This window comes from Lissotriton helveticus, chromosome 12, assembly GCF_964261635.1.
Source record: "Lissotriton helveticus chromosome 12, aLisHel1.1, whole genome shotgun sequence".
NCBI classification, from domain to species: domain Eukaryota; kingdom Metazoa; phylum Chordata; class Amphibia; order Caudata; family Salamandridae; genus Lissotriton; species Lissotriton helveticus.
The window spans coordinates 894,226,096-894,249,367 of record NC_136073.1 but is presented as its reverse complement, the minus strand read 5'-3'; the positions used below and the strand labels follow the sequence as shown (position 1 = coordinate 894,249,367).

At 49.0% G+C, this 23,272-nt stretch overlaps 1 protein-coding gene across 1 annotated transcript in view; it reads right to left on the bottom strand.

Annotated features, from left to right (window-relative positions):
* The window catches only part of LOC144798760 (polyamine-transporting ATPase 13A3-like), a 376,171-nt gene that overhangs the window by 182,825 nt on the left and 170,074 nt on the right, over positions 1 to 23,272 (bottom strand). The window contains exons 13-14 of the mRNA XM_078669780.1: positions 2,355 to 2,543; positions 1,065 to 1,126 (exon numbers count right to left, since the gene is read on the bottom strand). Coding sequence (XP_078525906.1) covers positions 1,065 to 1,126; positions 2,355 to 2,543 — 251 coding nt within the window. The remainder of the gene's footprint in view (positions 1 to 1,064; positions 1,127 to 2,354; positions 2,544 to 23,272) is intronic.

Sequence of the window (23,272 nt, the reverse complement as noted above, 5' to 3'; positions counted from 1 at the left end):
AGGACAGCAGCGTCTGCAGATGAGAAGTATGCACACTGCTTCGGTTTCATGCACCGATATAAACATACAAATATCTGCTGAGAAGAAACTAAATAAACCAGTGATGATCAGCCAGAATATTCTGCTCCTTGGTTTCTCTTTCTCTTGCCAGCTCACTCCCTTTACTAGTCATGATACTCTAACACGGTTTCTTAATACACACTTTGGGACTGTTGCCCTTCTCTGTACTTATTCGTCTCTCCATAAATTTAAGTTATGTTTTGATTTTGCTGCAATGCTGCCCTTCCAGTTTGACCAAATCTATGTGCATGTGTGTACTGGACAGGCTGTCCTAATGCGTGGCCAAGTACAATCCTGGGGTATCATGCCTTCTCCTCTGTCCCAGAGTCTGTCTCTGGATTGAATTTGAGGCACTTATGCTGGTCCTGTTACAGTCCTATGGGCACGCTCTGTGCCTTTTCCTGTGCCTCCTTATCTGTCTGTCTGTTTCAGTCTATGTTGGAAGTGCAGCACCCTGCGGGTTATATTTCAAAGCAGGGGGTGACCAGGATCAGCCAATTGTCGCATCAGACTCTCTCTCTCTCTCTCCCTCTCAAAAGTGCTGCACTAGTGTAGGGTCTGTTTGTGTCCTGGGGCTCACTGCCCTCCTACATCTGTCTCTGAATCCTGTGTGTGCAGCACATGGTCTGTAAGGAGAATCCTTTTATAGTCACAAATCTTGGTTTGCTTCTCCCAGACAGAGTGGTTCCTGTTCCACGCTACAATGATGGCAGTTTCATGAGAAGCCACACACCTGCAGTATGATCGAAGAAAGATTCACATTCTTGGCTTTAAAAACGTTCACTTGTCCCTGCTGTTGCAGGTGTGTGTGCACAAGTAGGACTTAATTGCACACACTCCACGTCTTCCTAGGGACTGCTTTTACGAAGCAGAAGGCAGCCCAGTGAAGAGGTATTGGATTACCCAAAAATATATGGCGAAAGAAATGGAAACTAAATACATTTCCAATGCTGCTGGGATTAGGTTTCTTGCCTTAATATCCCCCTTCTCCCGCCCATACTCACTTGCCAGCCTGAGCCTGGAGGAAGCCCCACATATCCAAGCCATCCTCGGTGAGGGTTCCAGTCTGGAAGAAGAGAGAGCAGCAGTTAGGGCATGGATCTGACACCACTGGACAATAAAAAGAAAAAAACAAACAGGCGCTGGAGTGCCTCAGGAAGACAAAACCATGGAGGGGGGTGAAGTAGGAGGAAAGGGGGCAAGAGTGGGGATGAGCAACAAAATCTGAAAGTTGAGACCAGTGACCAGTCAAAAAGAGACAGCATGTAGGCAGCAGAGGAGGAGGGTGAAAGGGAATATGTAGGATAGATCATAGGAAAAACATAGAAGCCCGAAGACAATTGGATCAATCTACAAAAACTGTAGGAAAAACATAACCGGGTTTAGGTGAAATGGAATGGTGAGGAAAAGGAGAGGTACAAAGGATATGGTTGTAATGAGGGCCAAGGGCAAGAAGATTGTGGAAAAGTAAGAAAACATTGAGAAGGGAAAACTGCAAGTAAGGAGAAATGATGGAGAAGACTGGGGAGCGGATTATGGGACGGGGGAAAAAAAAGGATGTGGGTAAAGGGGAGCAACAGATAATGGAAGGAAGAGGTAACAATGGGGTACAGGTGGGTGCCCTTCGTGAAAAGAATAAAGAAAATGTGCACATCTGAAATTAAAAGAAAGGAGAGGGAAGAAATAAAATATAAGGAAGGCAAAATATAGCAACCACAGACAGGGAAATAACTGCAAAAAAAAACAAAAAAAAAACAAGTAAAAAAATACAGAAGGCTGCCAATGAAGATTTTGGGTACAACTGCCTAAGAAGTTTAACAGACAGCAGTCGGGTGAGAAAATGCAACGCTCCCCACTCTCGTTTCTAGTAGCTATTAATCTTGGAAGTGTTACGACACCAGCACTCCAGTGCGAGTTTTATGAGAAGATCCTTCCCAGTCGAAGGACAAGAACAAAAGAATAAATGCTACATCAGACCACAAAAAGTAAAAAAAAAAAATCTTAACAGAAGCAGCAAATCAGTCTGTATGGGTGAGTGGAAAAAGGTATGGGTTTGAAGAAAAAAAAAAAGATCACATACAAGACGTTAGCCTCAAAAAGTGCAGTTTAAGCATAGGTTTTAATATCTACCAGACAGTAGAAATACTCCAACAAACTGAGAATTAAAGAGACCTGAAGTGAAAGGATAGTTAAACCTGAACAGGAAAAATTAGAGGAGCACAGAATAAGCAAAGGACCAGAAAGCAAGAGGTAAAGAAGACAAAGACAGCTGTTGCAGGCTAGAGATGCAGTACCTTATCGAAGCAGATCAAGTTGAGCTGTCCACACACATTGATGCGCTGAGGGCTGATGGAAAAGATGCCCTTATTCTTCAGGCGGTGCTGGGCATACACAATGCCAGCTGTCATGGCCGCTGGCAGGGCTGGTGGGACAGTGATGGTGATGATATCCAAGGTCTTCAGGATGATGCGGCCGACCGCCTCCTGGGAAGAGCAAAGCATTGGTAATCCCATGATTACATTTCAGTTGTTGCCACAATCAGGTAAGAACAAAAAGTGAGAGCTAACAAATGAAGAACACTTAACTTATTTATTTGAAATTATTTTTTGTAAAACCATTTCTTAATCACGGATCATCTTCATCAAGTTCATTACTGCTAGGATATTTCTAGCGGTCCTGGAGGATCCCAGAACTACTTAAAAACGATTTGTAATCAAAATGTAAAATAATAGACAGGCGGAGGAAGCACTGAAAGAATGCATTAGAACTCTGCCATCCCTTTAATATACCAGGATGCCAGGCCTAGGCTCGATACTACAGCTCTACTTGGGAAATTACATACGAAAATGTGAGGTATGAAAGATCAAGCTAAAGAGCTGCTTATTATTCAAAACACACCAGTCACATTTTTGACACAAAAAAACACCCTACAATTTATATTTATACAAGTTTATACAGCAAAAAATGGGCCACGACAGACGAGCGCTTTTTAATGAGGAGGATACAAAATGACAGCATAATGTAAGGCTCCCAAAAGGACAAACATATGCGCCACAATTAGTTAACTATTATGAGGGAATCAGAACTAACCAGTTTAAATACAAATAACATAACACTACGTAGTATAGGCCTCAAAGGTTGGGGAGGTGGTGCAGGAGCTACAGCCGATAGAAGAAGCAACTGTAGTGAGGAGTCCGGGAAATAGTAGCTGTGAGAAGTAAGGACAAGAAAAAACAACTGGAGGATAAGAAAGGACGGAAAAGCAGGAGCCAGGCAAAATCTGAGAAACTGATTTATACAAAGCAGGACAGTGGAGTCTTTGGAAAAGAAGAAGTCTCAGATCCTCCTTGAATGTTGTTGTTGAAAGCTTTATTTCGAAATATTTGTCATTTCATAAAAGCAATACAGTACAAAACAGATATGATAAAAACAATTAAGCAACTCAGCCCTCTAAACGTTTTGTACAATAAAAAATGCGATACAGTCTTTGATAAAATAATAAGGGAAGGGAAACATACAGTGAGATACAGTCATACTTAGAATGATAAGGGAGGGGAAACGGAACATCAGATGGTTGAACCAGATTGAGTCTAATGGGATAACCTTACTGGAGGAGCAATTTCCTCATAGTTCTTATCCTCCATACCCAGCCCAAGAATTTTGCCAGGCAGCAAGCAAACAGAGGACGGGCATCCGATCTTAAAATCTGTAGGGCCTCCAAGTGTGACCCAGTGCCCAAACTCAAACAAAGAGGTTTCAGCCATCTACGGCGAGGTGCTACATAGGCTGGGCATTCAAACATTAAATGGGCAATAGACTCAACCCTGTTAGTGCAAAAAAGGCAAGACGGTGTAGTTTGCCAAGGTGGTTCCCAGCTTGCTGTCCACTGGCCTAGAGGCAAAACTCCCACCCTAAATTCAAAATATAATGCCCGATCCATCGGGTTGGAGATCATGTCCAGGTAAGGTTCTCTAAGGGGGAGATCTTTAATTAGCAAGAACTCAGCGGCAGATCTGCATAATTTGGGATTGCTCGCTCTCTCTTTATCCACCCAAGACCAGAAGATTTTCTTTAGCATTTGTTTAGGTGGAGATGTTATGTTGGCCCAAGCGCCTGCCAGGCCCAATTCGCAGAGGAGCCGCTTTACTTCCCTCAGCCAACCAACCTTGTGCCAGCCCGGGGTAGAAAGAAGTTCGCGCAGGGCTTCTGCGTAGCTGGAGAGTTCTGAAACATTCCATATTCGAGCCCACAATAAAAGAGGGCGTAGCTTTGCTTGCTCGGATATGGGACGTGTACCTGTGTCGATTAGAAGAGGAAGCGTGGGAGTGCTGTGAGGAAGCCTCATTAGATCTTTATGAAATTTGTTCTCAAGACAGGTCAGGGTATCAAATTTCTGCGTACCCCACAGTTCTGCCCCGTACAGCGCCGCAGACACCACCTTTGCCCTGTAAATATCCAATATCGCCCCAATTGGTTTCAGGGATGAGGCGCGATGTTTTTAGCAATGCCCCTGTAACCCTCCTATGAGTCAGAATGGTTTTTTGATGGTGAGCCTTCCATCTCAGAGTCGCAGAGACGAATGCCTAGGTAGTCAAATTCCCTTACCCTTTCCAGTGGGACCGAGTCTAGGGTTGGAGGGTGGACTGACTTCCTAGGGGGATTCAGGACCAGGAATGAATATGCTACTTACCAGTATGCATCTGTTCTTGGCATGTAGGGCTGCTAACATTCATATCTTAGCATTAGATCGCCGCCTAGTGTTGGGCTCGGATGATTGCACATTGTTGTCCTGGAAGAGTCTTCGAAGTATCCTGAGATAGGTGGCTCCTCCCCTGGACTACAGTGCGCATGGGCATCGGCTCCATCCCCAGATTGTTTTTCGCCATTGTGGCAGAGGATGGAGTGAAAAGTGTAAAGGATGTCCATGCTAATGAATAAATACAATAGTATATCTGCAGCTGCGACAGGCACCGGGGAGGAGGGCGGGCGATATGAATGTTAGCAGCCCTACATGCCAAGAACAGATGCATACTGGTAAGTAGCATATTCAGTTCGAGGCATGTGGGCTGCTAAATTCATATCTTAGCATACAATACATAGCAGTCCCTCCATCAGCGGCGGTTGCCCGTGCCAGCTGCAGAAACCTGAAAAAGTGTTTTGAGAACAGCCTGTCCTACAGCAGCTTGCTGTTTGGAATGCACATCAACACAGTAGTGTTTTGTGAAGGTATGTGGTGTAACCCACGTGGCTGCTCTGCAAATGTCCTCTAGAGGAATGTTCCCCAGGAAAGCCATGGAGGCCCCCAGTGTGCGTGTGAGTGCGCTCTGGGGGGAATTGTTAAAGTGCGCTTGGCTTTTTGATAACATATCTGGATGCACTTAACAATCCACCTGGCTATCCCTGCTTTGGAAATCGGGTTGCCTTTGTGTTGTGGTGCGAAGGCAACAAAGAGTTGTTTTGTCTTTCTAAAGGGTTGTGTTCTGTCTATGTAGTACATCAACGCCCTTCGTACATCTAAGGTATGGAGCATTCTTTCCGCCACTGTCTGCGGGTTTTGAAAGAATGCGGGCAGGTCAATAGTTTGGTTTAGATGAAACTGTGACACCACCTTTGGAAGGAATTTGGGGTTAGTGCGTAGCACTACCCTATTCGGATGAATTTGAATGAATGGCTCTTGGATTGTGAGCGCCTGCAGCTCACTGACACGCCTCAGAGACGTAATAGCTATAAGGAAAGCTACTTTCCACGTAAGAAACTGGAGTTCACACGAGTGCAGTGGCTCAAATGGTGGTCCCATCAGTCTGGTGAGGACCACATTGAGGTTCCACACCGGAGCTGGCGGTGTTCTCGGGGGAATGACTCTCTTCAGACCTTCAAGGAAGGCCTTAATGGCAGGCACTCTGAAGACAGAGAGATGCTGCCTATTTTGCAGATAAGCCGCTATGGCGGATAGATGTATCCGAATGGAAGTGTACGCCAGATTGCACTTGTAAAGATGTAACAGATAACCAATGATGTTAGGGATAGATGCATCTAGCGGGTTGATGTCATTGGCTGTGCAGTAAATGACAAAACGCTTCCATTTTGCAGCATAGCAAGCCCTGGTAGTTGGCTTCCTCGCCTCCTTGATGATGTTCATGCATTCTGGAGGTAGGTTAAGGTATCCAAACTCTAGGACTTCAGGAGCCAGATCGCCAGGTTGAGCTGTTGCGGATCTGGATGCTGAATTTCTCCATGGTTCTGCGTCAAAAGACTGGGCGTGAGGCGCAGTCTTTGATGCGGCACCACTGAGAGTTCGAGGAACGTGGTGTACCAAGCCTGGCGCGCCCACGTTGGAGCAACTAGGATGAGAGTCATCTTGTGCTGCCTTAGCTTTCTTGCGACCAGCGGTATTAGGGGGGCTGGCGGAAAAGCGTACGCAAATTTGCCTGACCAGTTCATCCATATCGCATTCCCCTGCGACTGTGGGTGAGGGAACCTGGTGGCAAAGTGTTGGCATTTTGCGTTCTCCTTTGTGGCAAACAGGTCTATCTCCGGATGACCCCACTGCTGGAAGTACGGGTGGAGGACAGATGGGTGTAACTCCCACTCGTGCATTTGATGGCTGTACCTGCTGAGCAGATCCGCCATCTGATTGTCCTTTCCTGGGAGGTGTTCTGCCATGAGGAAAATGTTCCTCTGAATGGCCCACTTCCACATGCTCTGAGCCAGATGAGACAGCTGTGGCGAGTGGGTGCCTCCCTGCTTTTGAATGTAGTACATCGCGGTCATGTTGTCCGTCCGGACTAGCACGACTTTGTTGCACAGATGTACAATGAAGGACTTGAGCGCCATGAAGATTGCCATCAGTTCCAGATAGTTGATGTGCATCTTCTGTTGCTGCGTCGTCCATAGTCCCTGCACTGTGTAAGTGAGCACATGAGCTCCCCATCCCTGGAGAGATGCGTCCGTTGTCAGGACAATCTGCGGCACAGGCTCTTGGAACAGTCGGCCCTTGCAAAGGTTGTGTGGAGTCCACCAATGCAGAGAGTCGTATGCCCGACTGGTAACCAACACTAGGTCTGTCAATTGCCCACGAGCCTGTGTCCACTGATTCGCTAAGCACTCCTGGAGCGGACGCATATGTAGCCTTGCGTGAGGGACTATGAAGATGCAGGAGGCCATCATGCCTATCAACTGCATGAACACTCTCGCTGGAAGCGAGTGTTGTGGCCTGAACTTTTGGATCAGAGCCTGCATGCTGTCTATCCTGACTTGGTTTGGCTGAGCCATGGCCGTCAGGGTGTTGATCGTCGCACCTAGGAACTGCCGGACATGTGCCGGCTGAAGATGCGATTTTGGGTAGTTCAGAGAGAAACCCAGATCGTGAAGAAGGTGAATTGTAGTTGACATGTCTGCGGCGCACTGCTGCTCTGACTTGGCTTGTACGAGCCAATCGTCTAGGTAGGGGTAGACATGGATGTTCTGCCTCCTGAGGTGCGCCGCTACTGTCGCCAGACACTTGGTGAACACCCTCGGGGCTGTTGTGACTCCGAAGGGTAAGACCTTGAACTGGTAGTGCCTGCCTTGAATAGTGAACCTGAGGTATTTCCTGTGTGACGGGTGTAGTGGAATGTGGAAATACGCATCCTTGAGATCCAAGGTCGCTAAGAAGTCTCCTTGGTTTAGCAAGGGAAGAATCTGTTGCAGTGTAAGCATGTGGAAATGCTCTGATAGTATGTACAGGTTGAGGGGACGTAGATCTAGAATGGGTCTGAGAGATCCGTCCTTCTTCGGAATAAGGAAGTACAGGGAATACACCCCTGTGCCTTCCTCTCCCACCGGCACTTGCTCTATTGCTCCCTTTTGCAGCATCACCACTACTTCCTGCTGCAATAAGAGCAAGTGCTCTGCGGACATAGGCCTTTGCCTTGGCGGGATGTTGGGTGGAGTGGACTTCAATTCTAGGCAATAACCATATTGGACTAGTTGTCGCACCCACCTGTCTGAGGTGATGTTTCTCCAGACGGGCAGGAACTGTTGCAGTCTCCCCCCGACAGGTGTTAGGTGGTCGGGGGGCAGTGACAGAGAGTCACTGTTTGCTTGGAGTAGAGGAGCGGGAGCTGTTGTTTCCTCTGCCGCGACCTCTGTTGCTGTTATTTCTGTAACCTCCCTTGTTCTGTTTTGTGAACGAGGATTGTGTCCCACCTTTTGAGAACTGGGATTGTTGACCCATTTGCCCTCTGGTGACTCCACGTGCACCTGAGCGACGAAAATTGCTGCCACGAAACTGTTGTGACTGTAGGGCCCCCATGGACTTAGCAGTTTCCGTGTCTTTCTTTATTTTCTCAAGGGTGGTGTCAACATCCGGACCAAACAGACTATCAGGATTGACTGGTTGATTAAGAATTGTAGTTTGAATATCCGGTTTAAACCCTGAGATGCGGAGCCACGCCTGCCGTCTCAGCATAACGCTAGTGTTGATAGCCCTAGCAGCTGTGTCTGCAGCGTCAAGTGCGCACTTGATAGCTGCGTTGGAGATTAGCTTTCCTTCCTCAATAAGCATTTTGGTGCCCTCTTGGAATTGTGGAGGCAGGTGTTGTACAATCTGTTCTAGGGTGTCGTAGTGCGCCCTATCGTAACGCGCCAAGAGTGCCTGTGTATTGGCGATGCGCCAAAAATTAGATGCCTGTGCAGCTACTCTTTTGCCCCCTGCCTCTAGCACTTTGGACTCCTTATCCGGGGGAGGAGCTTCACCCGTTGTCTGGGAGTTGGCACGTTTCCTGGCATTGGCGACCACAAGAGAGTCCAGTGGCAATTGTCCCCTGATGTATGCGGGGTCCGCAGGTGCAGGTCTATACTTTTTTTCAATGCGAGGGTTGACCACTCTCGCCCTTGTAGGCTCCTTAAAAATCTCCCCAGCATGCTTGAGGACTCCTTTTAGCATAGGAAGTGTCTTTACTGTCCTTTCAGAGACTGAAAAGGTGTCGAAAAGGAAGTCCTCCTCAACCGGGTCGGCATGCATGTCCACATCATGATTGGCTGCCGCCCTTTCAAGTAGTGCATGAAAGCCTGCTGAGTCCTCAGTCGGGGATGCACGTGCATTAAAGAGCTGTGGGTCCTGCCCCACACCTTGGGTGTTCTGGTCACCAGTGTCATCATATGAATCCGGTTGTGCATCAGGTTCATTGACAGGGAAGTTGTACTGCTCGTCCTCATCATACCCCTCACCCGCAGAGTGTTCTGGGGAGGGAGTAGGGCTCCGTCTTGGAGGAGGCTGGATTGGTTCCATGAGGCCTGAGGCGTCAAGGGGCACCCTCTTCTTTTTAAGTGGGATGACATAGGAGTCCACTGGCTCCGAAGTGATCTTCCTCTTATAGAGGGTCAGTTTGCCTGTGTCAGCGTCGATGAAATGCTCTGAATCGTCCTCTGATTCCAGTACTCGACGTGGAAGCGGGCCAGCCGGTGAAGAAACTTGTTTCGGAGCCGATTTGGTTGAAAATGCTTTCGGCGCCTCCTTCGGCGGCAAAAGGAAGAGAAGTTTCCCAGAAGGCTTCGCAGGAGCGTCTTTTTGCGGCTGCGGCGATGGTATCGGAGCCGACGGGGCAAAGGCCCTCTCCCTGATTCTCTGCAGGGAGTCGGCTATGGGGGACGCCTCACTCACAGTCGGCTTTGGCGCTGACGAGGATGGTCTGATCTTCCCCTCGGATCCGACGTCCTTGTGGGCCTTGTGCGCTTTGGGCAAGGAACCTGTCTTCACCGCCTCCGATTCCTGAGTCCGGGGCGTAGACTCCTTGCTGTGTGCCTGCGTAGTCTCCTTGGAGCCGACTTTGGCGGGCTTGGACGGCGCCGTAGCCGCTGACCCGTGCCGACCATCTTTTTTGGAGGACCCCTCCTTAGGCGCCGTTTTCGATTTTGCAGCATCGGAATCGACGGACTTCTTCGACTTCTGCGGACCGGAGGTCGACGGAGTCCATGGGGTAGCGGGGACCGTCTGTTTCACCGGCACGGCAGCCATCTTAGGGACACTCGAGTCCTTAAGTTTCGGTTTCGTTTTCGGGTCGGCCATTTTAGGTGTTGTGGATCCCGATGGTTTCGGTTTCGGTTTCGAAACAGTCTGCTCAGCAAGTAAGTCCGTAGCCGGGCCCGAAGGCGAGGCTGTGGCTTGCGGCAACGGGTCTTGGGTAAGGCCGACAGGCGATCCCGCGTCCCGGTCGGTATCCTCGTAATCTTCGGGGCAGAGCTCGTCCCCCGAGCTGTCTGCCGCGGCCCCATAAATCTCATCGTCGTCTCCTACCTCGTCGACGTATTCAAGGCCTTGACCCGCGACTCCGTCGTCGTCTCCCGGATCCGCCTCGACCTCCGTCTCTGGTGGGGAGATTTGGAGATGGTGACCCTGGTCCTCTTCGTCCTGGTCGCCGAAGATGTCCGAAAAGTCTTGCAGTCGAGTCGCGATGAGAAGGCCTCAAAGTTCAGAGAGCGAAGAAAACTCCGCTTATTCCGGCTCCAAGAGACGGAAGACTCGAGACCGTGCGCAGACAATACCGACGCAAGAAAATCGAGGCCTTTTGGCCGCTAAAAGTTAGTTTTTGTTGGTTCCGACAGTAAGACGTCGAGACCACATCCGAACCCAATGGCGGAAAAAAACAATCTGGGGATGGAGCCGATGCCCATGCGCACTGTAGTCCAGGGGAGGAGCCACCTATCTCAGGATACTTCGAAGACTCTTCCAGGACAACAATGTGCAATCATCCGAGCCCAACACTAGGCGGCGATCTAATGCTAAGATATGAATTTAGCAGCCCACATGCCTCGAACTTTGGATTTACTTATGTTGATGGCTAAACCCCTGGAGACACAAAAGCCTTGGAACCTAGAAAGCAACGTTTGAAGGCCTACTGGTGATTTCGAAATCAGCAGGGTATCATCTGCAAATAGGAGAGTTGGTATCTTCCTGCCCGCCAGGGAGGGTGCGTCTGATGGTTGTTTAAGAAGATGCTCCACCACTCCGTTTAGGTAGAGTGAAAACAGAGTGGGGGCTAGCACACACCCCTGGCGGACACCCCTATCTACAGAGATACAAGATGTTTTTTGGCCCTGTTCGCCCCATCTGATTTGTGCAAAGTTGCTTTCATGGAACTTGATAAGTAAAGCCAGCAGATAGGGGGGGATACCCAAACCCTCTAGGACGGCCCACAATAGGTCACGTGGGACTAGGTCAAAGGCAATCCGCAGGTCTATAAATGCGAGATATAGACTGCCTTTACCCAATACGACCACTTTCCAATAGAGCATTAAAAAGCGGAAAGTCTGTTCTATAGTGCCCGTCCCTGACCGAAAACCGGCCTGGAAGTCAGACAAGACCTGATTTTCTTCGGCCCACTGCAAAATCCTTCCCAGGACTACTTTGCCTGCTACCTTCTGGGTGGAATCGAGGAGGCTAATGGGACGATAGTTAGCAGGGTCGTCCTTACAGCCTTTCTTAAAAATCGGGACGACTTCCGCACCCATCCAGGAGTCCGGGAGGCATCCGCCAGACATGGCCTCATTCAAAAGTAGGGCAATGAGTGCGCTCCACACCTCTGTGTTGACCCGTAGCAGATCACCCGGGACACCATCTGGACCTGCAGCCTTATTGGCAACAAGGCACCCGATTGCTCCTTCAACTTCCTTGGCTGTAAAGGTGTGGCCATGATCTAAATTTGCGGCCAGCATTCTATGCCTTGGACCCCTGTTCAGACCTGATGCCCCTGGTGGAATGGAGTAAAGGTTGGAAAAATGTGCAAACCAAGCCTCCCCTGTGATGTTACAAGTCAGTTGTGAATCAACAGGCCTGTCCCTACCTCTGAGCAAATCCCAGAAACCCTTCGAGTCCTTTTTGGAACTGGCGTCCATTAGGTCTCTCCAAAATTTGGTTTCGTGTTCTTCCCTTGCCACAGCTTGAATTTTATTGTAACCTCTCCCAGCGAGTTTAATTTGAGCTGAGTCTTTGATTTCAACCGCCCGGATAAGTTCACTTTTAGCAGCGTGGCAAGCAGAAGAGTACCATTTGTCTCTTCCATTGGTTGTTGTTCTCCCAAAAGCCCTAGCCCTACCCTGTGGGACTATGAACAAGTTACTCAGGGCCGAGACAGTCTCTGTGAATGCTGAAAGGACATCATTGGAGAAGTCCGAGGCGCCTAGGCGTTGCTTTACATTTGACATTATTATCTCAGCTTGAGCCATTCTCCCCTCGTCCGCAACAACTTTAGCCCATTTTAACCGCCTACCACAATTAGATGGAACAACTTCGTGGGATGATTTCCAGATGGGTCGAGACGAAGATGGATTCCCATCTTCCCACGGTAGGGTAAGGGTTAGGACCAAGGGATTATGGTCGCTATCAGATGTTTGCAGGACTTCCATGTCACGTAGGTACTGCCATAGATTGTAGTTTAACAATATGTAGTCGATTCTAGAGGTGTGAGCCACCCTGTTAAAGGTGTGCGCTCCCCTAGCGTCTGACTTCGATCGACCATTTGTGGCTCTAAGATCATGTTCTAGGCAGAGTGAGTGGAGAACAATGACATTCTGGGTCCATTTTTTTATTGGATCCAGGGTGAGCAAGGGAATGCCTCTCTTAGCGTCATCATCCCAGATATCCAGGATGTCCTCGCTGGCCAACGGTTCAAAACAACAGTTGAGGTCTCCTGCCAGGACAACAAGGGAGTCAATATCGCAGGCTCTGAGCTCCTCTTCTACACCAGTTGAGGATAGCAATGAATCCCCCCCCCCCCCCCTAAGTTAAAGGTTAAACACTTCCAGCTTCCTGTCCCCGGGACACTGGATAGTGAGTCTCAAGAGGTCAGGAGATTGGGTGTTTATGTGCCTTATAGATAATCCCAATGCAATACTGACCCAAATGAGAAGGCCACCAGATGGGCGGCCTTTACTGCCCTGTGGTTTGGATGCTGGCACATAGTAGGTCGTGAAACCTACCCTGTGAAGGGGCTCCAAGCACCAAGTTTCTTGTAGGAGACAGATAGCAAACGGGTCAACAAAGGAATTCCAATCTGTCTTATCGAAGTTGCGTGCGAGCCCTGCCACATTCCAACTTAGGATCTTCAATAAGGAAATCTCTATGGAACTCTGGCAGGACGAAGGGGCAGGGACAAGGGGATCAGTGATAAAGCCGACAGGCAGGGACAGCTGGAGGGGAATTGTAGGAGACGTCGGAGCAGGGACTGTCTCGCACACATATACATTGAGAGTATTGGTATTAAGAGAATGCGGTACATCCTCTACTGATAGGGCCTGCTTCCTAGGTTCGGTAGAGATGGCAGGGCTAGTCCCAGCAACTGTAGTCAACCAGGGAAGAGAGCCGACTTCCACCTGGGGTGGAGTAATCGAAATCGGAGAAAGGAATACCAGACCAGAGGGTTTGGGCAGTCAATCCACATCCTCGAGACAGTCGAACCTGTTCGAGGTTGGTATCCCAAACCAGCTTCTAGATGGGAAGTGCTCTTTAGTATGATACCCCCTTCTGGGTTGACGGTGAACCATAGACCGATTACCCCCGTAGGAGTGAACGTCTCGAGGTGGATAAAAGAAGGACAGAGGCCTCGGTGCAATGGATAAACCCTCATCCTCAGCGACCCATGAACAGATATAATTAGCCGTGTGGGCGTCTTCAAACGTCACGACTATGCAGTCACCGGGTATACATTTTCGTGAGGGACCCACCCAGGAAACTCTGCGTACCATTTTGACTCTACTTATCCGGCCATTAGGAATCGGTCGGTGCGTATTGAGCCAATGCATGACCTTGTTCCTTAAGGACCAGTCATTTTCCTGGTGGCCATTCGCTGCCTCCGGCACACCCGTCAATACCACCACATAGTCATTGGCTTCGGGAGGGAGATCAATGTAACCCCCTCGAAAATTGCTCTTATTATAGGAGCCCAAGGTAGGACGGGAGGTAGAGTTGGTCTGTGGGCCCTGGTTAGGACGGTGAGGAATACTGCTAGTGTTCTGCTTCCTGGGGGCTGCCATATTGGTACGAGTGTGGGTTTGTGAGGTGGGTGCCTTTGAGTTGTTAGCTCCAGACTGGGGTGCAGGGTTTTTAATAACAACTCCCTTAGTACGCGGTTTGGGGATAGGCTGTTTGGGGCTTGCCACAGAGAGGTGAGAAGTAAGGCTCTGCGGGGCTGTGAGGGAAGGGTTTAGAATTTGTGGACCTACATTAGTCTCTATCAAACCTTGGTTTTCAAGCCCTCGTAAGCCAAGAGTAGCCAAGGCTATAATACTTTTTTCCATCTCTAATAGATGGTTCTCAATTCGAGAGAGTCTTAAATCCAAGGGAGAGAGAAGTCTTTTTAGGGTTTCCCAGACTACTCCTATGAATTCCCCTTCCCTCCCCTCCTGGTCCTTTAAATAGGAATCTGCTTTCTCCTCGGGGGTGTTACCTTTAGAGGCTGCGGGTGCTATGCCATCTTTATCGATGCACCGAGAAGCCTCTAACGAGGTGACATGCCCTCCTGTAGCGCCCTTCACAAAGATGTTGGCAACGTTAGGTAGATGTGCCCCAACACTTTTGGCCTTCTTACGAGAAGAAGCCGACCATGGGGTACGCTTCCTTTTTAGGGGATTGTCAGTAATGCTATTGAGTGTGCCATAACAGGTGGATGCATCGGAGATGTCCAGGGAAGGAGGCATAAGGAGAAGTTGTTGGCAAGGGCTATACCCGGATGGAGACGAGCTTCCGGACAGGGGTAAGGGACACAAGGGTGGTGGAGAATTAAGCAAGACCGGAGAGTCATGAACATCCGCCAGCGTTGTTACACAATGCTGATTGTTCAGACGCTTCGGAGTAATGGCTGAAGCTATGTGCCCTAAGGAAGATTTCTTAGAGTTAGCAAATTCTAGCGACAATTTCCTAGCAGCCGCCAAGTCAAGAGACACTCGGGTTTGCAATTTGGTAATCTCTTGGTCTATGGCAATGTTTGTACGTGTAATGAAATCATCCATGGGACCATTGCGTACCAACCCCCCCTTAGCAGCCCTGCTGCGGCTAGCTCGTGTGCACATATGTAATGGTGTAGACATCCCTCATAAACAGCGGGATAGGGCAATACAGATTTAAATAGGAACAGAGCTAGGGCGAAGGAGAAGGGGCCCAGACCAGACCTCTTTGACCTCGAACGGCCTCAAACGGCCCGCTCTTTGCCCGGTCTTCGCCGCGGTCGCTACCGCGCAGCGGTGGCTCCACCCTCTTAAATAGGCAGGAAATGTCAGGGGGCGTGGCCGGCAGGGAGAGCGTCCACAGGTGGAACACGCAGGGACTCCTGGGCAATGGAGTCCCTGCTAGAGCGCTCGCAGCCCTGCCAGTACACTAGGGATAGGAGGGTGAGCTGTCCGCCTCAAAGAGCCCCACAGCGGCTGTGCACGCAGCGGGACCCGCGCAGCGGGTCCGGCAAGCTGTGATCTCAGCAACACAACAACCAGCAAGGTGAGAGTGCCTCCAGGCAGGGTCCGTTTCCAAAGTTTCCCGCAGGCGAGTGTGGAAGGTGCAGCTTTAGCCAGTCCAGGGTCAGGGGGCGTGGCCGGCAGGGAGAGCGTCCACAGGTGGAACACGCAGGAACTCCTGGGCAATGGAGTCCCTGCTAGAGCGCTCGCAGCCCTGCCGGTACACTAGGGATAGGAGGATGAGCTGTCCGCCTCAAAGAGCCCCACAGCGGCTGTGCACGCAGCGGGACCCGCGCAGCGGGTCCGGCAAGCTGTGATCTCAGCAACACAACAACCAGCAAGGTGAGAGTGACTCCAGGCAGGGTCCGTTTCCAAAGTTTCCCGCAGGCGAGTGTGGAAGGTGCAGCTTTAGCCAGTCCAGGGTCAGGGGGCGTGGCCGGCAGGGAGAGCGTCCACAGGTGGAACACGCAGGGACTCCTGGGCAATGGAGTCCCTGCTAGAGCGCTCGCAGCCCTGCCGGTACAATAGGGATAGGAGGGTGAGCTGTCCGCCTCAAAAAGCCCCACAGCGGCTGTGCACGCAGCGGGACCCGCGCAGCGGGTCCGGCAAGCTGTGATCTCAGCAACACAACAACCAGCAAGGTGAGAGTGACTCCAGGCAGGGTCCGTTTCCACAGTTTCCCGCAGGCGAGTGTGGAAGGTGCAGCTTTAGCCAGTCCAGGGTCAGGGGGCGTGGCCAGCAGGGAGAGCGTCCACAGGTGGAACACGCAGGGACTCCTGGGCAATGGAGTCCCTGCTAGAGCGCTCGCAGCCCTGCCGGTACACTAGGGATAGGAGGGTGAGCTGTCCGCCTCAAAGAGCCCCACAGCGGCTGTGCACGCAGCGGGACCCGCGCAGCGGGTCCGGCAATCTGTGATCTCAGCAACACAACAACCAGCAAGGTGAGAGTGCCTCCAGGCAGGGTCCGTTTCCAAAGTTTCCCGCAGGCGAGTGTGGAAGGTGCAGCTTTAGCCAGTCCAGGGTCAGGGGGCGTGGCCGGCAGGGAGAGCGTCCACAGGTGGAACACGCAGGGACTCCTGGGCAATGGAGTCCCTGTTAGAGCGCTCGCAGCCCTGCCGGTACACTAGGGATAGGAGGGTGAGCTGTCCGCCTCAAAGAGCCCCACAGCGGCTGTGCACGCAGCGGGACCCGCACAGCGGGTCCGGCAAGCTGTGATCTCAGCAACACAACAACCAGCAAGGTGAGAGTGACTCCAGGCAGTGTCCGTTTCCAAAGTTTCCCGCAGGCGAGTGTGGAAGGTGCAGCTTTAGCCAGTCCAGGGTCAGGGGGCGTGGCCGGCAGGGAGAGCGTCCACAGGTGGAACACGCAGGGACTCCTGGGCAATGGAGTCCCTGCTAGAGCACTCGCAGCCCTGCCGGTACACTAGGGATAGGAGGGTGAGCTGTCCGCCTCAAAGAGCTCCATAGCGGCTGTGCACGCAGCGGGACCCGCGCAGCGGGTCCGGCAAGCTGTGATCTCAGCAACACAACAACCAGCAAGGTGAGAGTGCCTCCAGGCAGGGTCCGTTTCCAAAGTTTCCCGCAGGCGAGTGTGGAAGGTGCAGCTTTAGCCAGTCCAGGGTCAGGGGGCGTGGCAGGCAGGGAGAGCGTCCACAGGTCGAACACGCAGGGACTCCTGGGCAATGGAGTCCCTGCTAGAGCGCTCGCAGCCCTGCCGGTACAATAGGGATAGGAGGGTGAGCTGTCCGCCTCAAAGAGCCCCAAAGAGCGGCTGTGCACGCAGCAGGACCCGCGCAGCGGGTCCGGCAAGCTGTGATCTCAGCAACACAACAACCAGCAAGGTGAGAGTGCCTCCAGGCAGGGTCCGTTTCCAAAGTTTCCCGCAGGCGAGTGTGGAAGGTGCAGCTTTAGCCAGTCCAGGGTCAGGGGGCGTGGCCGGCAGGGAGAGCGTCCACAGGTGGAACACGCAGGGACTCCTGGGCAATGGAGTCCCTGTTAGAGCGCTCGCAGCCCTGCCGGTACACTAGGGATAGGAGGGTGAGCTGTCCGCCTCAAAGAGCCCCTCAGCAACACAACAACCAGCAAGGTGAGAGTGCCTCCAGGCAGGGTCCGTTTCCAAAGTTTCCCCTCTCCTTGAATGTAGGTAAGCAAAGTGTTGGTGTGAATGCTTGGAGGGAGAGGGTTCCAGACTCCTCTTGGACTGCTAGAAAAGAGCTGGGCCATTGTTTGTTCCTTTTTGAAAGCAGGAGGTTCTAAGACAAGTGTGTCTGTACTGCATGACGGTCAGAGTTCACCGAAACTTTAGGCTTCGAGATAAAATGCCAAAGCGTGGAGAGGTTTAGGAACGTGCAAGTAATGCAGGATTGTCTTACAGCATGATCGGCTTCCAAGGGAAGCAACCATGTTAAAATCTTATGAGCAATATGGTCACATTTTATTTAGTTCATGACGAAAGAAGCTGCTCCGTTGAACGCTGCCTGTAGGGAGCCAGGTGTCGTTTGTGAAGAACTGTCAGAAGAGAGTTACTATAATCAGTCCTTGACAGCACAATACATTGAACATGAGACTGGAGGTCTTGCTCTAGAATAAGGTGACATTTCCCTCATAGGAGTATTAGTTGAAAGCACACATTTGTAGCCATCACTATTCGGGTTGCAGGTTTAGTCTTTATCGAGGATGAAACATATGGAGTTAGCAATGTCAATGATTGTGAGTTCCGATTTCAGAATTCCACAGGAGGCAAGTCAACATTGGAATGATATCATGGAGGACGAAACAAGGCGAAATCCAGCTTTTGAAAAGTCAAGCTTCGAGAGACGTGAAGCCACCCAGTCCTGCCCAAACCTTACAGTTTTGACAAGATCCAAGACATCACTGGGACAGGAAATATGAAGATAAACCTACACGTGAAGAGATCAGAAAGATGAGCCTTTATAGGACCTTGTGGATACCCTGTGTCAAGGCAAACAAACTGGGGAGGGAAGTGTCAGCTTTATTCAGCTGTGCCTGGTATAGCAAGTAAGGTGTGAACCGTTGGAGGACTATGCCTTCAATGTCCATGCGTTAGAGCCTACACAGCTTGGCGGTATTGCCACCAAAAGATAAAAAGGGACACTCAAAGATCCAGTGCGTCTCAAAGGTCACGTGCCACTAACAGGCCAAGCACACAAGAAAGCAGAATGAGGAACGTGAAGTGCCTCATCAATCATCTGGAGCACCCTGTCCGAACAACAACTAAAAGTCATTGAAAAGATCAATATTCGAGATGTGATGTGTTAAGTTGCATGGCAACACAACTCTCAATATCTCACAACAAAGGCAGACTTGACAGGCCGAAAGTTGTTCAGATCCCAGTATCGTCTGAGGATTCTCGAGTAGAGAAGTGAATTGGACAACTGTAGGGCAATCACAAAATATTCCTCATGTGAGAAAGAGGTTCACTAACTTAACCTGGTGAAGCAAAGAAAAGATAGAACAGATCTTCAGCAATATTTTCTGGGACTGGTCCATGAAAATGTACGATGGCTTCACTTTAACGATGATTTTTAGAAGCTTGTCTTATGAAAGAGATTCAACCTTAAGCCACATCACCTTGAATTTACATACAAGGTTCAAGTCCTTTAATTCTGGGAGTTGCGAGACTCAAATTGCCATTCTGTCAGATGACAAAATGGCGATTTAAGGCCATCAGCTTACAGAATGGCGATTAGAGGTTCGCACATCAGACACATCGTTAATATTCAACCGAATGAAGCTCATTCCATCATAATGTTGCACGGTTGATAGCAAAGCAATGACACATTAAAGGAAGGTTGAACGATGGTACGGAAAACATTTATTAGAATTTACCCTTGAGGAAGCTTATGATGTTTGAGCGAAACACATTGTCTGCGTGAATGTATTTCAACAGGAAAAAAATAGTTTGAAGATTTATAAAAGTATGAACATTTTTTAAAAATACGTTGTATTGAGACGTCTGAAGTTTTGACTCCTTGAATTTAACGAACTAACTCGCTCCATTAGGATATTGTCACTGGGAAAACCTGCCTTAAGAGAAGCTCAGATCACAAGAAAGTCATCGTCTGCTTCTGCACCTTCCTTCCTTGCCCCTTGATCTCTTCTGGATTTTCCTGCATTCATCCAAAATTGTGGTGTTCGGTCCTTTGGTGATCACTGGCATAATCAAGGCAACCAAAATCCATTGTTCCTTATCCTTGCGGCCTCCAGACAGGCAGGTTATCTTTTTTGATATATCTTTCTGACACGGATAGTTCTGGAGAGTAGTATTATGGGACTCTCAGGAGCAGTTTCTCTTCTGCTAAAAAGAAATTCAGTGAAACCCAAACTGCTTAAAGAAAAACCGTCACGGTAACAACAACAAAATAAGTTCCTGAAATCTGTAAAAGCAACGCTTGAAAATGCCATAGATTTTAAGGGATCCTCCCTGAATGAGTAGAAGAGGCAACGCTGATGCAGGGTACAGAGCTAGCAGGATGGCTGCATCCAATCCTCACACCCTATCTGATAAAATAAAACCTAAGTTCTTGTTTATTTAAAACTTGATTAATAATGTTTGAAATATGTTCCAGGTACCACTTGAAGCTACAGAGGTCATTTAGTGGTTAGGAACGATGATAAAAATTCTGTGAAGGAGAATTCTCAGCAACCCATGTTATCCATTTGTTACAAAGATGGTATTCTGGAGGGGAAAAAAACCCAACACATAGGAAAGAATCAACAGAAACTAAATTCCTGTACATAACTATTATTTTATATTTAGGAAGTTGAGAAGCCGTGGGACTTGGCTACAATGTGAAAGATTGTGTTGAATTTAAACCTACCTCTCCCCAATTCATGTCCAAGTGATACAAATATATTTTATTTCCAATAAAGGATTTTTTCGAAAGAAATATGGACGTTTTGACCTTTGTCAACCTACACAATTATTCAATTCAATTGAACACAATTAACTTAAGTCTTGAGTATCATTAAATACGTTTCCAAGTGTACACTGACCATACCCAAATTTGCTTTTTCACTACAAATTAAAAGATAAAAACACATCATGGGATAACGAGACATTTTCTATTGGAGCAAAGGCGGCTTTCTGTGGCTGAACATATCTGAAACAGAGATCCTGGTACTATGGGCTCATGGCAACAGGCTTCCTTTTTGAACAGCCCAAGAGCCTGGCTTTCCTGCCTTCAAAAAAACAGGAAGTTAAGAATGTGGGAATAATCTTCAACACAAATCTTTATTAACCTTCACAAGTTGGCATGGTGTTTATTTGTGCTGCCCTACAACTCTTCCGGGTTAGGAATATCCAAGCTCTAATGAAAATAACTCATCGACAAGAGCCCTGGTTATCGGATCCTACTGCGACAGCCTTTAAAGTCCTAACAAAGAAGCAAAGACTGAAAAAAAAGCAACCAAGCTCTGGCCTAACCTCTGGAGACTCAAAAATGTGTAACAACTCTTGAAAGCCTACTCAGATTCCCACTAGGATACAGGATTACATTTTGATTCCGCTGAATCATCCACAAAGCCCACTGGAATAAACGACCAAGCAACTTCAAAGTCTACCTCCACATTACATTACAGCTAGGAAACTTCAATCAACAACTTGACCTCATCCAACAAAAAATATTTAACTGAACTACACATGGTGTCTGATCACTGGGTGCTCAGTGTCAAACGATGGAATGCCTTCGACACCAGTCTACATCCAGAACCCAGTCCCTTCAGTTCAGAAAATTCCTGAAGACTGAACTATTAAAGGCAGGCGCTCATCTAATGTTTTATGCCAACAAGATCCGCGTTCTGTACTTAAAACTGTTCTACAGTACTGAAAAGCTACTTGATGACCTCTTCAACCCAACTGTGACCCATCTGCCACTACCGTCTGGTCTGGGTGGGGTCGAGAAAATCTGGCACTTCTCCCACTGCGGTTGAGCAACCACCACTGCAGGTCTTTTGTTGTCATGTCTGATACATGGAAGGAATCTGACAGGTTCCCTAGATGCTGAGCTCACGGAGACTTCAGATCCCACTGAGAAGCCTGCGTAAACTATCTGGTGTAGTCGACAAGAAGGATGGAGGATGTGAAGAGGCCTACGAGCAGCTCTCACGGAGACCACGACCGAGGTTGAAAAATCTTAATAACAGCCTAAATGTCCAGATTGAAGGCACTGAAGTGCACCATAACCAGGATGGTTTGAGGAAAGAGTCTCTCCAAAGGAGTCTGGTTTGGCTTTGGCACACTGATCGAGAACCCCAAAGAGGTCTGTCGCTGTCTGGAGGTGGTCTACAAATGACTGTGGCGAGTCTACCAACAACAACCAGTCATTGCCCCACTCGAGACTCCATGTGTATTCTTTGCCTACTGCCTGGCCTATTTGTCTCCTACTACGCCTATGACGGTGGGCAACAAAGGATCGGAAGCAGAGTTAGCTCTTTCCCCCTCTGCTTTGGCCCATCCCCTGCTTCCTTCCTCGAATGCCACAAACCCTTTACGCTCGGCCTTCCTTGCTGCCATTGGCTGGACACCGGGTAAGTCGAGGGGAAGTGAGGGTTTAAAACAAGCTAGCCACGCATCTCTCATCATCATCTCAGTGGCTAGAACTGCGTTCTAGTGCCAGTGTCGGCTCAACATCCTGTGATTCTCGGCAAATGCCCAAAAAAATATGAAACTAATCTTGTGGAATGTAAATGTGCTCATGTAAAGAGCTCCAGTGCCCTTAGGCCAAGGTAGCGCTATATAACCCAGCAACAAAACAAAAAAGCATTAGCAAAGCCAATAGATCTCACCTATGCAAGAGCTATTGGCTTTGCCAATATGTTTAAGCAATGTTATACAAGGATGGATTTTAAGTTGTGAAAATGGAGCAAAATGAAGGTTTGAGCTGTTTACAAATTGCTGGAGTTTGTGTTAGTTTCTGGTTTTCCATATATTGAGAAGTAGCCAAAACCTAGGAGGACACAGTTCTGTGGACGAGCCTTGCCACAACCTAAGCCACTGTGCTGGAGAAAGTCACAGGTGCCAATCTCTTCTAAAAGGGGTGCCCTCCAGACAATGTGCAATTACATACTCAGTGTTGCGCCCGTTCAACATGCTGAGGGTTGCAAACAAACTTCAAAGGGGTCTTCTGCCCAAATGCGCCCTACACCACCTTACTTCACGAGGACTCTAGGTTGATAGGTATTCTTGGTAGTTTTCAATTAGGGTCGCTACGTTTACTGCAAAACAAATCACAGTTACCAGACACCTGGATGACATAAGTTGTAGTACCTGACTGCTCCAGGGATAAGATAGCACACACATCAGATATTCAAATCTCGTGTGCTGTGTCTCAAGTTCCCACCACCCAGTGCATCTTTCTGACAAAATCACAGGACAACTGCTACAGGAACTAGGTTTGCAGCAGGGCATTGGAACATTGGCTATAATGGGCTCCCTCCTTGTAAAGGGTTTTGTTTGCTCTTCTGTGCATTGCTGATAGGCGATGGAGGGAGATCCCATTCAGACTTGCTGCATGGGAACGGGATTAGGCGAAGCAAGCAAACTACGCCCGCTCATTTGTAAAAACTGATGGCAGGGATGCGAAAATCTGAAGTTATCTACTAGTTCAACTAACAAAATGCTTCAGAAATCCGCTTTTCAGGAAAAAGGTCCTCTTGCCCCATTTGGGCCTTGCAGTAAGATGGCAAATTATGGAAGTGCTTTCATTATATCAGTGCAAAACAACAGTTGATGGACAGAATGCAGAACAATGCCATACATTCACCCCAGTA